Raw genomic sequence first — 16,095 nt, 5'->3', positions numbered from 1 at the left:
AATTACAAAAATTTCCAAAGTTTATATGGTCATATTGGTGATGCAAATAATTCAAAGTTTTATCCATGTATCCAGTTATTGATCTCATTTTTTAAGGAAATTTGTTGTTCCCAGTTTTGCTGAACTAGGAACAGAGAATTAGAGATTGGCACGTGTCACATACAGACGTGTAAGCCGGCGTGACAAGTCAGCGTACCTCGTGCCGCAATGGGGCTAGTCTTAGTTGTCTACTAGATTAGATCCCGTGCACGCACGGATTTTGATCATCTTTTTCACAAAATATTTAACCGAATATCTCCCAAACTACTGCATAGTTATAACATTTTTAACATACTCGTTTAAATTTATTCATCTAATATGCATATTTAAAATGCTAATATGGTAATTTGACCAGAATATTGAGTGATATTTCCATTATTAATATAGCGATTTGACTAAAATATTACCAATTTAGAATAATTATTATTACGTCGTATCTATTATTGCCAGAATTTATAAACTATATTTTGTTTCCATACATAAACAGTTTATAAAAAAGGTAGAAATAAATATAAAATCAAACAGATACACTGTTTTGGGAAAGTAGTTTTTGGCGGGAAAAACTCGCACCAGGAATTGACACGTGTCATTCCTGGTGTCTCTTTTAGGATATAGTAAAGTAATAGCTAACAGTCCAAAGAAAGGTCGTGACATGCTGGAATTGTTATTATTCATAAACTAGTTTAGGGCCCGTGCAACGCACGGCTACTACTAAAATAATTTATTATTTTAATATTAACTAAAAGACTTGTGATATTAGAAAAACATGAAAGTAAATATGATATATGAAAAAGTATAAATTCAAAGTTGTGTAAAAAAATATATTCAAATGAACTAAATTTGCATATTATTATACAAAGTTAAAAATTATAGTCGTTTACTTGTATGTAGAACGATCTAACAACGTTAACCAAACCCGAATGACTCAAGACTAATGGTCGAAAAGACCCGAGCATAACCTAGTTAGTCAAATACAACATATTTTGAATTGAGTAAAATATTGATAAATAAACTTATACTCCATATGTTAGTCTACTTACCATTGCATTATTATATTAATTAAAAATCTTACTTAGCAGTTACCATGTACTCCCTCCGTCCCAAAATTATTGTCCTGTTTTCTAAATCGGGCGTCCCAAAATTATAGTCATGTTTCTAATTTTGGCTACTAAGGTCCCCACTTTCTCATGTACTATATTAATTAAAAATAAATTGAAAACCCCATCCATGTACTATATTCCACTTTCCTATGTACTATATTATCTTTCACATGTACTTTATTCCACTTTTCCATACAACTCAATCGTCATTTGTACTTTATTCCACTTTTTCATGTACTATATTCCACTTTTCTTAAAATCCGTGTTTTTGGTCAAACAGGACGATAATTATGAGACGGATGGAGTATTATACTTCCTCCGTCTTTTAATACTCGCAATGTTTGTTAGTTTCACGCATGCCAATGCACAACTTAATTTGATAATTTATATCTTAAATTCTCTTTATGCAAAAATTATAAAAAGTTGATATTTTAAAATACACATTGAGACGAATATAACAACGAATTTTTCACCAAATGCCCTTGAGGTTTGCTTTAATGCACCAAATACCCCTAAACTTTCCAGAATGCACCAAATACCCCTGACGTTTAAAACAATTATTCTTTGGTGCATTAAAGCAAACCTCAAGGGCATTTGGTGAAAAATTCGTTGTTATATTCGTCTCAATGTGTATTTTTTAAACGTCAGGGGTATTTGGTGCATTCTGGAATGTTTAGGGGTGTTTGGTGCATTAAAGCAAACCTCATGGGCATTTGGTGAAAAATCCGATATAACAAGATCCCACATGACTATGTTTTATCTTATACAAAAAACACTACGAATAGTCAAAGTAGATTATATGAATAGTGGCAAAAGTCCAAACGTTGCGAGTATTAAAAGACGGAGGAAGTATTATTAATAGTAGACTAACATTAAAAGTTCATTTATCAATATTTTTTATATTTCTTATCAGATTAAAAAGTTATAATAATACATAAATAAAATTATATCATAAAGGAAAAAATAATATTGATTTAATTAGCTTTCCTCCATTTATCAATATGGACTGCAAGTCTTGTATGTCGGATCAGGTATTGCCGGGTCAGCGTATTCCCTGACTAATTTTGAGATTTTTAGTTAATTGGTTAAAAATAATTGAGCGGATGCCCGGGTCGACATGTAGTGCTCGTGCCAAATTTCTAAAATGATGTATATGCAACATTTATCGGCGTACGACTTACCCCGCCGTGTTGTTTTATGACGGGATAGTGACTTTTCGGATCAATTCTGTGTAGGGCTCAGAGGCAAACAATTTATCCAATTAATAATCTAATTTTTTTTTTTTAGAAAGCCGGGTATTATTCTCGTGTGATGCACTGGTTTTTTTTTATTGATAAAAGTTGGTTAAATTGTTTGTGGAATATGTGCAATGATGGAGAAAAAATTGGAAAATAAACAAATCAAACAACGAAGATGGTAAGTTTGGAGTTTGATAAAAATTGTACAATTGAATTTATTGGCATGTGAAGCTCGTTAAATATTGTTTGGAAAAGACCAAGATCAATAATGTTCCCAAAAAAAACCCAATACTTCGTATTAAAAAAGAAGAAGAGGAAAAGATTAAGCATGATATGCTATCGATCTACTTTCATTCAAAAAGTAGAAATATGTATTGTATAAGAATTGAATCCGCAATCTCAAGTTTCTACAATAAGAACAATATAATCCTACCCCCGTTTATAGGATTTATTTAAATTATACCTATTTTTTATTTTCTATGTTGTATCAAAGCCTTTTTAATTTTCCACATTGTATCCTTCAAATTACAAAAGTCAATCAACTTTATCTGCCAACCCAATGCTAACCAGCTTAGTTACTGTTTTTTTAAAAAAATTAAATTTAAATTGCTTCACTTGTTGTTCCATCACACATGTGTACCATTGATATAAGTTATTGAAATGTTTATATCAGATATAAAACTACTTATACCAACAATTTAAATTCATTATAAGCTATGAAATTGGTGATATCAATATCATCCAGAAGTTCATATGACCAATCAAAGGGTTGATATGGATTTTGACATACCACCATTTGTTTGTCACACTATTTTTTTTGTGTTTTTTGACCCTTGACTGAGCTACCAAGAGTTCCGCAGGACTCTATAAATTGTATGGAGTACCCGAACTTGTAATTAATGGTACACATGTTTTCCTATTAAGTGACGAGTATACTTTTCTGATGTGGGCTTTGTGTATCCCTATAATGGGCCCTAAGACAAGGGAAATCTGACTATAGCCCATCTCATATGGCAACATGAGTCTAGGGCTTATATGCTGGCCCACACCTCACCCTTTAGGCCCTGAAAGACCATTCTCTTCATAAAATCCCAAGTTGTCCATAACCAGGCCCAAATCCAAAGAGTCCATCAGACTCAACTCCACACTCTCACCTCTGAACACGTTCCAATCCCAGAAGGTATCACATCATTCATTTAGGATTATGGGATCAATTCCCAATGAACCCTAGTCCTATAAGTAGTTCAGATCACAAGGTAAAAGGGGCATTCAATTCATTCCCACCAACCTTAAAACTATCTTTGCTCTGCCTTCTCTCTACAATTTACTCCTCTCTCTAGCTTATACTTGTTGGAAATTCTCATTGGGAAACACAAAGGAAAAAAGGGTGAGTGAAAATTCAAGAGTCCCACATTGGAAAAACTCTTCATATTCCTCTTGTTTATTAATTGGGGAATGAGTGTAACTCTTGTTTAAGAAAGTGTGAGAATGGTATGGGTGGACACATCACACACACGCGCGGGCCGCGGGCCGCGGGCCGTGGGCCGTGGGCCGTGGGCCTTGGTACTTGGGCCTTGGTACTTGGTACTTGGTACTTGGTACTTGGGAATGCGGTTCGCGGGCGTGGGGTGGGTTTTGTGGGTCAACCCTGTTCTTTTTGGTAACTGGACCGGTTTGCGCAAGTCACTGTTACGGGAATCTGTATTGATTACGTAACCGTTGGATTAAATGCCATTAATTACGTCCGTTACTATGATCATTCATTCCCTCAGCCGTTTTTGCCTGTTGCAATGCTTTCCTTCTAATTATTTAAATCAGAGTTTCAGTTCCCTTCTCACAAAAAATCATACACACAAAATACGAAAACACATTCTTACTCTCACACAAAATTGCTCTCGGTTTTGGGCATACGTTCTGACTCCATCCGGCTTTGTGAGTGCACACAACGTCGGAGTTGCGCTAATCCTGGAGGGCGACCGCATTCTGTTCTACTGCACCGGGAGGTAGCGCGGAATCGTCTTTTAGGACAGTGGGTGTCCACGACGCAACAATTGTTCTTCGTTCAGTTCATCGAATCAGATAAGTTTGTTCTAATTTTCGCTTTAATCGCAACAATCTAAAAGACGATTATTATGGCTTTGACTTCCAAATTCATGATTCCTGATATGTCTAAGTTAGAACCTCTTGATGGCAAGAATTATAAACGTTGGGCTGTTAGGATGCGATTCTATTTAGAACAAATTGAGATTGCTTATGTGCTTGATGATGTTGTCGAACCTGATGATGAAACTGACTTGCATGCTTTTGAGTTGAAATTTGCTAAAGATGATAGGACATGTAAGGGCATGTTGCTGCATCATATGTCGAATGCTTTGCTTGATATCTATATGGGGTTTAATCATGCTAGGGATATTTGGGATGCATTAGAAAAGAAATATGGAACTGATGATGCTGGTACTAAGCGTTATTGTGTCAGTAAGTGGTTAGCTTTTCAAGTCCAAGATGATAAACCAATTATTGATCAGATTCATGCTTATGAAAATATTTGCATTGCTATGGCTGCCGAGGGTTTGAGTATTTGTGATATTACCCTTGCTATAGTTTTAATTGAGAAACTCCCACCCTCTTGGAAAGATTTTCGTAATCAGTTAATGCATAAGAAAAAGGACCTTACCTTAGAGGAGCTTGTAGGTCACCTGAAAATTGAGGAGGAAAATCGTATTAAGGATAAGGGTCAATCTGTGTTTTCCGGGTCTGCTAAGGCTAACCTTGTAGAACCTAAGCCTCATGCATATTCTGAAAAGTTTAAGGGAAAGGGAAGTCCTTTCAAGCCTCAAGGGAAACCAATGAAGTATAAGTTCAAGGGCAAGTGTTTTGAATGTGGGAAAACTGGTCACAAGTCTGTAGATTGCAGATCCAAGAAGAAGTCGGATCAGAACCAAGCCAACCTTGCTGAAGCTAATGAAGTTTCTAATCCTAACCATTTTGTTGCTGTTGTTTCAGAAGCTAACTTGACAGGTAATGTTGCTGAATGGATCGTTGATACTGGAGCAACGAGACATATCTGCACCAACAAAGACATGTTCACTACCTACGAAAAAACTGATGGTGAAAATGTCTTCATGGGTAATTCAGCTTCTGCAACTGTTCAAGGCAAAGGGAAGATCGTTCTCACTCTTACCTCTGGAAAACTTATTACTCTTACCAATGTGTTGCATGTTCCAGAAATGCGTAGGAACCTGATTTCTGGTAGCTTGCTAATTAAGGCTGGATTGAAGCTTTCATTTGATTCTGATAGGCTTGTTATTACTCATAATGGGGAGTTTGTGGGAAAGGGTTTCTGTAATGGGGGTTTATTTACTCTTGATGTCAAACTTGAAATTATGAATAAGAATGCTAGTACTTCTTCTGTTTATATTGCTGAGTCTATTGATTTATGGCATGCAAGGTTGGGTCATCTTAACATTGCTTCAATTAAAAGGCTTAAACAACTTAACTTGATTCCCAGTTTTTCTAAAACTGATTTTGCAAAATGTGAAGTATGTGTTGAGGCCAAGTTTGCAAAGAAGCCATTTAAATCAATAGATAGACAAACTAAAGTACTAGAGCTTGTTCATAGTGACTTGGGGGATTTTAAAAATTATGAGAGCAGGGGTGGTAAAAGGTATTATATTACTTTTGTTGATGACTGCTCAAGATTCACCATGGTTTATCTTCTCAGGTCAAAAGATGAGGCTGAGGAAATGTTCCTCAAATACAAGGCCGAAGTGGAGAACCAACTTGATAGGAAGATCAAGAGACTTAGGAGTGATAGGGGTGGTGAATATGACCCTAACACTCTTAAGGCATTTTGTGAGCAGAATGGGATCATTCATGAGACAACGGCTCCCTACACACCCGAGCAGAACGGGATTGCTGAAAGGAAGAACAGAACATTGAAGAACATGATGAATTCTATGCTTATTAGTTCTGGGTTTTCTGATAACATGTGGGGGGAAGCTATATTATCTGCTTGTCATGTTTTAAACAGGGTACCTCACAAGAAGCTAGACAAGACTCCATACGAAATATGGAAGGGTCGTGCACCTAACCTAAGTTATTTGAAAGTGTGGGGGTGTCTAGCAAAGGTGGCTATACCCAGCTTCAAAAGGGACAAGATTGGTCCTAAAACGGTTGATTGTATTTTTATTGGTTATGCTTACCAAAGTGCTGCATATCGTTTTCTTGTTAAAGGTGCTAACAATTCTTATGCAGGTGGTAACATCATTGAGGCAAGAGATGCCGAGTTTTTTGAAACAGTATTTCCTTTGAAAATATCTTGTATCAATGATGTGCCTTCTTCTAGCACTTCTTCTAGTATGCCTGTTGTTGCTCCTCCCACCTCTGATGTGAATTCTGAATTGGAGCCAAGGAGGAGCAAGAGGGCAAGAAAGGAAACCAGTTATGGTGATGATTTTATTACTGCTTTCTTAACTGAACCTTACTTGATTGATGATGACTTTGTTTATGTCTTTATTTTGGAAGATGATCCTAGGACCTATGAAGAGGCTATGAAATCTGTTGATGCAGTGTTTTGGAAAGAGGCAATAGATAGTGAACTTCAGTCAATCCTAAGTAACAATACTTGGGAGTTGGTTGATCTGCCTAGGGGTTGCAAGCCCATTACTTGTAAATGGATCTTTAGGAAAAAATTGAAATCCACTGGATCCATTGACAAGTATAAGGCTAGAATTGTGGTAAGGGGATTCACCCAAAGGCATGGTATTGATTATTTTGATACTTATTCTCCTGTCACTAAAATTGCTACTATTAGAACTTTGATTGCTCTTGCTTGCATTCATGATCTTGTTGTGCATCAAATGGATGTTAAAACTGCATTTTTAAATGGTGATTTGGATGAGGAAATTTACATGGTTCAACCGGAAGGGTTTGTTGTTCCTGGTCAAGAGAATAAGGTTTGTAAATTAGTCAAGTCCTTGTATGGGCTTAAGCAAGCTCCAAAGCAATGGCATGACAAATTTGACAAGACTATGACAGGTAATGGGTTCCATGTAAATGAAGGTGATTCTTGTGTTTACTCTAAGCATGATTCTGATGGTTGTGTGATTATTTGTCTTAATGTGGATGATATGTTAATTTTTGGGACTAATTTGGATCGAGTAAATGAGACAAAAAGTTTTCTAAGTTCTAAGTTTGAAATGAAAGATATGGGTGAGGCAGATGTGATTTTAGGAGTGAAAATCAAGAGAACTCCAAATGGCATTTGTCTTAGCCAAGCTCACTATGTTGAAAAGTTACTTAAAAAATTTAACTCTTTTGACGTCGATCCAGTTAGGACTCCCTATGATCCAAGCATCCACTTAAGGAAAAATAATGGTGATCCTGTTAGCCAATCTGAATATGCTAAGATTATTGGTAGTGTTATGTTTCTGATGAACTACACTAGACCTGACATTGCTTATTCTGTGAGTAGATTAAGCAGGTATACTCATAACCCAAGTCATGAACATTGGGATGCTTTGAAGAGATTGCTCAGGTACCTTAAGGGTACCATGGATTGGAGTTTGCACTACTCCAAGTTTCCAGGAGTTTTGGAAGGCTATTGTGATGCTAACTGGGTTTCTGGCAATGATGAAATTAACTCTACCAGTGGTTATGTTTTCACCCTAGGGGGTGGAGCTGTGTCTTGGAAATCTTGTAAACAATCTTGTACTGCTATGTCTACTATGGAATCTGAGTTTATTGCTCTTGAATTGGCAGGTCATGAGGCAGAATGGTTGAGAAATGTGCTTGCAGATATTCCGCTGTGGGGGAAGCCAGCTCCTTCAGTTGCACTTCATTGTGATTCGCAAGCGGCTATTGCTGTGGCAAACAACCATGCCTACAATGGGAAGAAAAGGCACATTCGTTTGAGGCACAAGGCCATCAAAGAATTGTTGTCAAGTGGGGTGATATCACTAGACTATGTAAAGTCTGAAATGAACATTGCGGATCCGTTAACGAAAGGCCTATGTAGAAAACTAGTTTTGGAAACATCGGAAGGGATGGGCCTGAAGCCCGTTGAATGAATTGTAAAATAATGAACTCCTACTCACAGAGTTCAAAGGACGACATTATTGTTATAATTCGGAAGCACAAAATTTTATTTTTTGTCCATCCCCTAGATGTTATAATGTGCTTGCTACAATAGGAAAGAGGTTGAGCATACGGCTCTTAATGAACCCATACCATATGTTTGGTGGTGTGAATGTAGCTCACACTTGATGGGATTCACCTACGTAGGTGTGGAAGTGTGGCCGCTTCCTATGAGAATTGCGATGTGGGCTATTCTCTAGAGCACCTATGAGCATATCCAGGTCGGACGTATGGCCAGTATAAGGCGTCACTTTATTCGCGGAGTCAGAATGTCATACATATTCAGTTGCGTGCTTTAAGTGACGGGTTTCTATCTCCCTATCAAGTTCAATACGAAAGTCACTTGGTAGGAAAGAGATCATAGCTTAAATGTCACTAAGTGTTAATTCAAGTCGAAAGACATTGACACCTATTCAATTGTTTTGTTTGCCCAAAACCAATATCCTTCTCCTTTCACTAGTAGAAAAAACCCCTGTTGCAGCCCCCTTGTTGCAGCGTACATGTATAAATACGCTTCAACAACCAGTCGGTCAACGCGGGTCAAACCCTTTAAAGGGTTATCGCAGCGTACATTTTAGTTGTTCGCAGCAAATGTGTTTGTTGCAGCGTACAAAATAAAAGCCCGCAGCAACAACCCGACTTTATTGCAGCATACATGTTATTGCCCGCTGCAACAAGTCCGCGTTTCAAATTTTTTACTTTCCTAGGTTGCAACAAACCGCGCTCAAACGTACGTTGTTCCTTTTCTGCTAGCTCCAAGCTTTTTCCCTTAAACAAATATCCAAGCAAGCCGTCGAACTCAGCCGTCGAACTCAGCCCTGCGTCGCCGTCGAACTCAGCCCTGCGTCGCCGTCGAACCCAAGCGTTGCTCAGCCCTGCATCGCTGTCTTCGCCGGTGTGTGGTGTTCTCGCCTCATCTCCCCCATCCCGTTCAATTCTCGCGCGGCCTGTCACTGAAAGATATATTCTTGGTCGGCCGGGGGTTCAGCATCTCCCCGTCGCGTCGTGGTTCCGGTGGTTGCTCGGCGTCGTGGTTCCGGTGGTTTCGGTATGGTGTGTTCAATTTTTATTTTCGTTTTTTATTTTCGTTTTCAGATTAGGGTTCAATTTTAGTTTTTGATTTCCGTTTTGATTATTGTTTTTGATTTTCGTTTTTGATTTTCGTTTTGATTTTCGTTTTGATTTTCGTTTTTGATTTTCGTTTTGATTTTCGTTTTTATTTTGATTTTTTTGGCTGTTTTTCAATTATTAAACGATTAAACGGGGTCTTTTAAAATCTACGAAAGAACAAAACTAGGGTTTCTCTGCGATTTAAGCTTTATTTCAAGGTTTATTGCGGCATTCCCTTTGCAAGTTTCACCATTTGATCGATTCCCACAGATCCCTTCTTCGTATTTCCGTCAACATGGTATTTTCCATTTCTCATTCTTCAATTTCCTTTTAATTTGTGTGTGAAATTTCATAATAATTTTGGGTATTGTTGAACAGATCATGACTGAGCAGAACCGCCGTGAGATCAGCAAGTACCTCTTCCAAGGTCATCTCTCTCTTTCTTGATCTAAATTATGGGTTTCCTTTTTGTGTTTGGTGCAATTTTATATGAACAGACTTCCATTTCCCACTTAAATTTAATTTATTTTTATTAGTGAATAATTGATTAGATTATGGCAATATGATATGAATTTCTGGGTTTTTTCCAATGTGGTTGGTTTTAAATTTATATTACGGAGTATTTCATTTTGACAGTTGAAATGTGTTATCTTTCATTTATCCCAAATTTCAATATTGGATTGGGATACTGGGGTATTTAAGGAAGTGGTAACTCTGGGATATATTTACATGTCTGAGTGATAGGTGGAAGTGTGGAACAGTAACTTTTAGCACCAATTTGGTTTAGGCTTTGTCTTTCGTGGTCACAGATAGCCAGAGGTATGATTTGTGAACAACATATCTTAATTAAGAATTGCTTCCCAAGGTGATTAGATTTTACTATCATATAAATGTACGGAGTACAAACCAATGTTCTATTAGCTGCACTAGGTTGAAATCGTTGAATTGTTAATGTTGAATGTGGCTGCACCGCGTTACTGTTGTGACTTGACGGTGATACGGCTTGTGCTACTCCATTATTTGTATCTCATAATCGCATTGAGTTTTGTATGTTATTTGTTTGTAGATTTCCTTTTTAAATTAGCTTTTGTCAGTTATAGACTCATAGTTAATCTTTTGGAGTTCTTTAATCAGAACCATAAGAGATTTTTCTGTTATCAAAGTGATTCAGAAATGCAAGCTTTCTGTACTGATTTAGAACTGGAATGAATTTTGAACAGAGGGAGTTTGCTTTGCAAAGAAAGATTATAACTTGGCAAAGCACCCTGACATTGATGTCCCGAATCTGCAAGTGATCAAGCTGATGCAAAGCTTTAAGTCCAAGGAGTATGTGAGGGAGACCTTTGCTTGGATGCACTACTACTGGTTCTTGACCAACGAGGGTATTGAATTCCTTCGTACTTACCTCAACCTTCCCTCAGAGATTGTCCCTGCTACCTTAAAGAAGCAGATGAAGCCTGCTGGCAGGCCAATGGGCGGCGCACCTGGCCCACGGTAATGGCTTGCTCTTTTTTTTTTATAGTCAAAATGGTTAAGGTTGTCATAATTGTGATTTCCCTTCTGATGGTAAACACAAGTTTAATACGGAGTACAAACTTATCTTATTAGTGGCGCTCTGCTGATATTGTTGTTTTTTCAAATTGGATGTCAGCTTTCTAACTTGGTTGTTATGTTGTTGAATTTTTTACCAGTGGGGGATCGCGATTTGAAGGAGACAGGCCTAGATTTGGTGATAGGGATGGCTACCGTTCTGGACCTCGTGGTGAAGGTGATTCCGGTGACAAGGGCGGTGCTCCTGCTGATTACAGACCATCATTTGGGGTAAGTGTGAAACGTTGATAGTGCTAATTGAGTTTCTTGGGTAGCTTCTGTTTTTTAATAGTCCTAATTGCACTTGGATAGTACTCCGTATTAACTATTAAGACCCTAATATTTATTTTCTTTGATGATCTGAATTTTTATTACAATGTTGTTACGTTACATTCCGGTGATTCAGTGAAGCGAGCTATACCTAGTTATCTACTGAATGATATGCTGTACTACCTTCTGTAACTTAAAACGATGGAACTGATCACATTTGTGAAGAAGATATATGCAATAGAGTGGAATCCTACGTGTCATGTGTTTGTTGCCATTACTTTGGCGTTGTTGAATATCAGTGATGTGTAGAATTTGGATATAAATAATTCTACAATATTCTATGAACCTATTCAAGGGTTATGGATATGAGATTGGATCCTAGGCCCAGTTCAGCTGCTGAGATAGCTTTGTCCAGAATACCGGTACTTAGAAGACTTAGTTGATAATTCTATTTGGATCTGAATTTCCTCTATATAAAAGCATAGTGTTTGCGTGAAAGGTAAATTAATCTGTATGAATACAATGCTATATATTTCCCTTGTCACCTCCTGAAGGATGTGTAAACATGTGGATCATGGATAGAACCAGTATTAGATGGCTGATTTTATATTGCCTAAAACAGGGCTTACTCTTTGTCTGTGGTCGTATAAGGTGTGAGTTTGTGATTGTCTCCCCTCTCCCCATTGTACCAGATTCGTGTTTGATGATACATATTTTATTATTTCACAGGGTTCTTCTAGTGGTAGGTCAGGCTTTGGTCGTGGAGCTGGAAGCTTTGGTGCTGGACCAACAAGTTCAAATCTTTCTTGAAACCATAAACTTCTATGAATAGGACTATTCCAATTTTGAATGTCATGACTGTTTTTGATTGAGTTGAAGAGAAATACAATACAATGTTTTGCAAGAGGCTTCCTTAGACTAACTACATGTACTTTGACTTCTTTAATTTAGTTTTTTTTTCCCTTTGGTTGGTAGATGATGTGAATACTCAAGTGATCATCTGCTTGGCCACCATTTTCAGATTTTGTTTATTGATACCTTTTGCTTCATGGAAAAGTTTACATGTTAGGCTTTGCCATTATCTCCTATTTGTTCCTTGTCTGGTGTGCTGCTAGTACAAACGTGCCCATCTGCCTTAAGCTTCTGTGGCATTTCGGCTCTGTCTGGTGTGCTGCTAGTACAAACGTGCCCATCTATATTTGGTGCAAGGCACTCTAGGTATCCCTAAACAAAATTAGAATTTTCCCGCCAAAAGTGCTTTGTTGCAGCGTACATATATGTTGTACGCTGCAACAAGGGAAAAAAATTTCGCAAAAATTCAGACTTGTTGCAGCGTACAAATAAATGTACGCTGCAAAAAGTTGGGTCTGTTGCAGCGGGCTTTTATATGTACGCTGCAACAAGTCCAAAATTTTGCCAATTTTTTGGCACTTGTTGCAGCGTACATCTAAAAGCCCGCTGCAACAAATCACTTTTTGCAGCGAACATGTACGCTGCAACAAGTTCAGACTTGTTGCAGGCCCCCCAGTTGCAGCATACGATGTACGCTGCAACAGGGGTCTAAAAGCCCGCTGCAATAAGGGTTTTTTCTACTAGTGTTTCTTTTCTTTCTTTTCCGCATATTCGAACCTGTGGGGGATTGTTGGAAATTCTCATTGGGAAACACAAAGGAAAAAAAGGTGAGTGAAAATTCAAGAGTCCCACATTGGAAAAACTCTTCATATTCCTCTTGTTTATTAATTGGGGAATGAGTGTAACTCTTGTTTAAGAAAGTGTGAGAATGGTATGGGTGGACACATCACACACACGCGCGGGCCGCGGGCCGCGGGCCGTGGGCCGTGGGCCTTGGGCCTTGGTACTTGGTACTTGGTACTTGGTACTTGGTACTTGGTACTTGGTACTTGGTACTTGGTACTTGGGCTCTTGGGAATGCGGTTCGCGGGCGTGGGGTGGGTTTTGTGGGTCAACCCTGTTCTTTTTGGTAACTGGACCGGTTTGCGCAAGTCACTGTTACGGGAATCTGTATTGATTACGTAACCGTTGGATTAAATGCCATTAATTACGTCCGTTACTATGATCAATGTTTTTGACCGTTTTCTGGCTGTTGCAACAATTCATTCCCTCAGCCGTTTTTGTCTGTTGCAATGCTTTCCTTCTAATTATTTAAATCAGAGTTTCAGTTCCCTTCTCACAAAAAATCATACACACAAAATACGAAAACACATTCTTACTCTCACACAAAATTGCTCTCGGTTTTGGGCATACGTTCTGACTCCATCCGGCTTTGTGAGTGCACACAACGTCGGAGTTGCGCTAATCCTGGAGGGCGACCGCATTCTGTTCTACTGCACCGGGAGGTAGCGCGGAATCGTCTTTTAGGACAGTGGGTGTCCACGACGCAACAATTGTTCTTCGTTCAGTTCATCGAATCAGATAAGTTTGTTCTAATTTTCGCTTTAATCGCAACAATACTTACTTAGGCATCGGAGGGAATATTCCTACGGGAATGTTCTTGTTTTGCAGGTTGCAAGAGGATCGTGTCAGCTCATACTTAATAATACCTCCGAGGAACGCGTGACACGTCATCACCGGAAAAGATCCCACAACATTTTCCTTCGATTAAATTAGGAGTGAAGCATTTGTAAATAATTGACCTAATATGTTCTAAGCCTAAACCACGCGTTGATTTAAAGAAAAACAAGTAATTAAGCAAAAGCTCAAGACTTTTATCATTCTTAATTTTATGTTAAACAACAAGAGATTACATCCTATTTATGGTGATAGACGCCGACTGAGAAGAAGAATCTACAGCATGATTAAAATCCTAAATTCCTAATTCTACTTTAAGCCCGAACTGAAAAAACTTTTTCACGTGGACACCAAAAAACTTTGAGAGCCATTTAAAAGTAGTAAAGGTCAAACCATCGGCCACGACTAAACCATACAGGCGCGTTAGGGTCCCATGAGATTGAATAGACCTGACTAATTCAGGTTAAGTGGCGCGTGAGGTTCGTTGGGGCCTTGGGGAGGTGTGGACTGAATTTCTGTATTGAGTTTGAATTATTATTATTTTGAAAATTGTAACAAATCCTTTTCTGGCCCTGATTTTTCACTCTAATTGATTGTTGTGGCGCAATCCTTCTTTTTTAATGTCAAATTTAAAGTTTATAGGATCAAGTAACAAGACGATTGGTTCTTCAAAGAATTGCCTTTCAATTTCTCATCACTGTTCCAAAATTGAGACAATTCACGTTTAAAACTTTTTCTTACGAAAACGACATTTTAGGAAAATTGATAACACTTAAATTTACGGATATTTCATGAAATGCCCCCGAGTTTTGCCATAATTCACCAAACGCCCATCAAGTTTCAATAATTTATAAAATACCCTTCACAATTCGTACAAATACCCAACATACCCTTACTAATAACGGACCGTTAGTCTGCCGTTAGCCAAGTTTCCAATTCACCCAAAAGCCCCTATTCTGAAACTTATTTCACCAAATGCCCCTATTGTGAAACTTATTTCACCAAAAGCCCCAAACTTAAATATAGCTATTTTGATGTTTCAGCGACTAGTTTTTGTGTTTGAAGGGTAGTTGTTGGTCACGGTTGACTATAAAAGCCCCTTTGCTGAATGGTTCTTGTAAGTTAGATGTTATTTTGAGATGCTTTGCTAATTTCATAAGATTTTTGTCATGAGTTTTCTTTCAAAATCATCATCCACACCCAATGGTCGAGTCCACATATATTAGAGTACCTACCAAATTTTGTTATTGTGGTAGGAAATTTGTCATTCGAAGCTCTGATACAACACTCAATCCACAAAGGTTGTACTACAAGTGTGATCCTTGAAACGATCTGAGATGGTGCAAGGGAGTAGTTGAGCAAGAAAACAAGGGGCAACAACACGAAGGACAATGCGGGGGAAGCTTAGACGAAGGAGAAAGTATTGAAAACAGGCGAAACAGTAAGATGCAAGAAGAATTGAAGCAAATGAAGAAGAAGCTAAAACAACAACAAAAAGTAGTCAAAGTTGTAATACAAATGGGGATATTGATGTTTGTAATTTTACTATTTGTAATTATGAAGTAAACACAAGTAATGAGAAACAAATTCACATTTCATAAATAATTTATGTTGCATAATCTGCACAAAATACCAAACTGGGAAGCATTTCTGTTTTTAGCTTCACTTACAAAACATCTTTGCACCAACTACATTTAATGTTATTTTCTACTCAATGAATATGTGCAAGATCAAAACAGATGTGCAAAAAACTACCCCAAAAAGCATTAGCAGCTATCCAGAAGAGCTTGTGGAACACCACTTCAACCTCCATTCCTACTACAATAACAAAATTTGTTAGGTACCCTAATATATGTGGACTTGTGGAAGATGATTTTGAAAGAAAACTCATGACACAAATCTTATGAAATTAGCAAAGTAAAGTAAAATAACATCTAAAATACAAGAACCATTCAGCAAAGGGGTTTTTATAGCCAACCATGACCAAGAACCAGTTTTCAAACACAAAAACTAGCCGTCGGAACATCATAATAGCTATATTTAAATTTGGGGCATTTGGTGAAATAAGTTTCATAATAGGGGCA

At 37.8% G+C, this 16,095-nt stretch overlaps 1 protein-coding gene across 2 annotated transcripts; it reads left to right on the top strand.

Moving 5' to 3' along the window:
* The first annotated feature begins 9,152 nt into the window (after nt 1–9,152).
* LOC130468277 (40S ribosomal protein S10-3-like) lies at nt 9,153–12,570 on the top strand. Of its 2 annotated transcripts, none has more exons than XM_056837951.1 (5): nt 9,153–9,560; nt 10,001–10,049; nt 10,843–11,116; nt 11,314–11,443; nt 12,212–12,570. In XM_056837951.1, exons 1-5 carry the CDS (start codon nt 9,168–9,170, stop codon nt 12,290–12,292), a joined length of 927 nt encoding a protein of 308 aa, XP_056693929.1. In that variant the 5' UTR covers nt 9,153–9,167; the 3' UTR covers nt 12,293–12,570. The 2 variants fall into 2 exon arrangements, with proteins under 2 accessions (XP_056693929.1, XP_056693930.1); XM_056837952.1 differs by lacking the exon at nt 9,153–9,560 and adding an exon at nt 9,761–9,920.
* The last annotated feature ends 3,525 nt before the right edge of the window (nt 12,571–16,095 follow it).

Source organism: Spinacia oleracea, chromosome 1 (assembly GCF_020520425.1).
Source record: "Spinacia oleracea cultivar Varoflay chromosome 1, BTI_SOV_V1, whole genome shotgun sequence".
NCBI classification, from domain to species: Eukaryota; Viridiplantae; Streptophyta; class Magnoliopsida; order Caryophyllales; family Amaranthaceae; genus Spinacia; species Spinacia oleracea.
The sequence above is the reverse complement of the archived record's forward strand: the minus strand, read 5'-3'. Positions and strand labels throughout refer to the sequence as shown.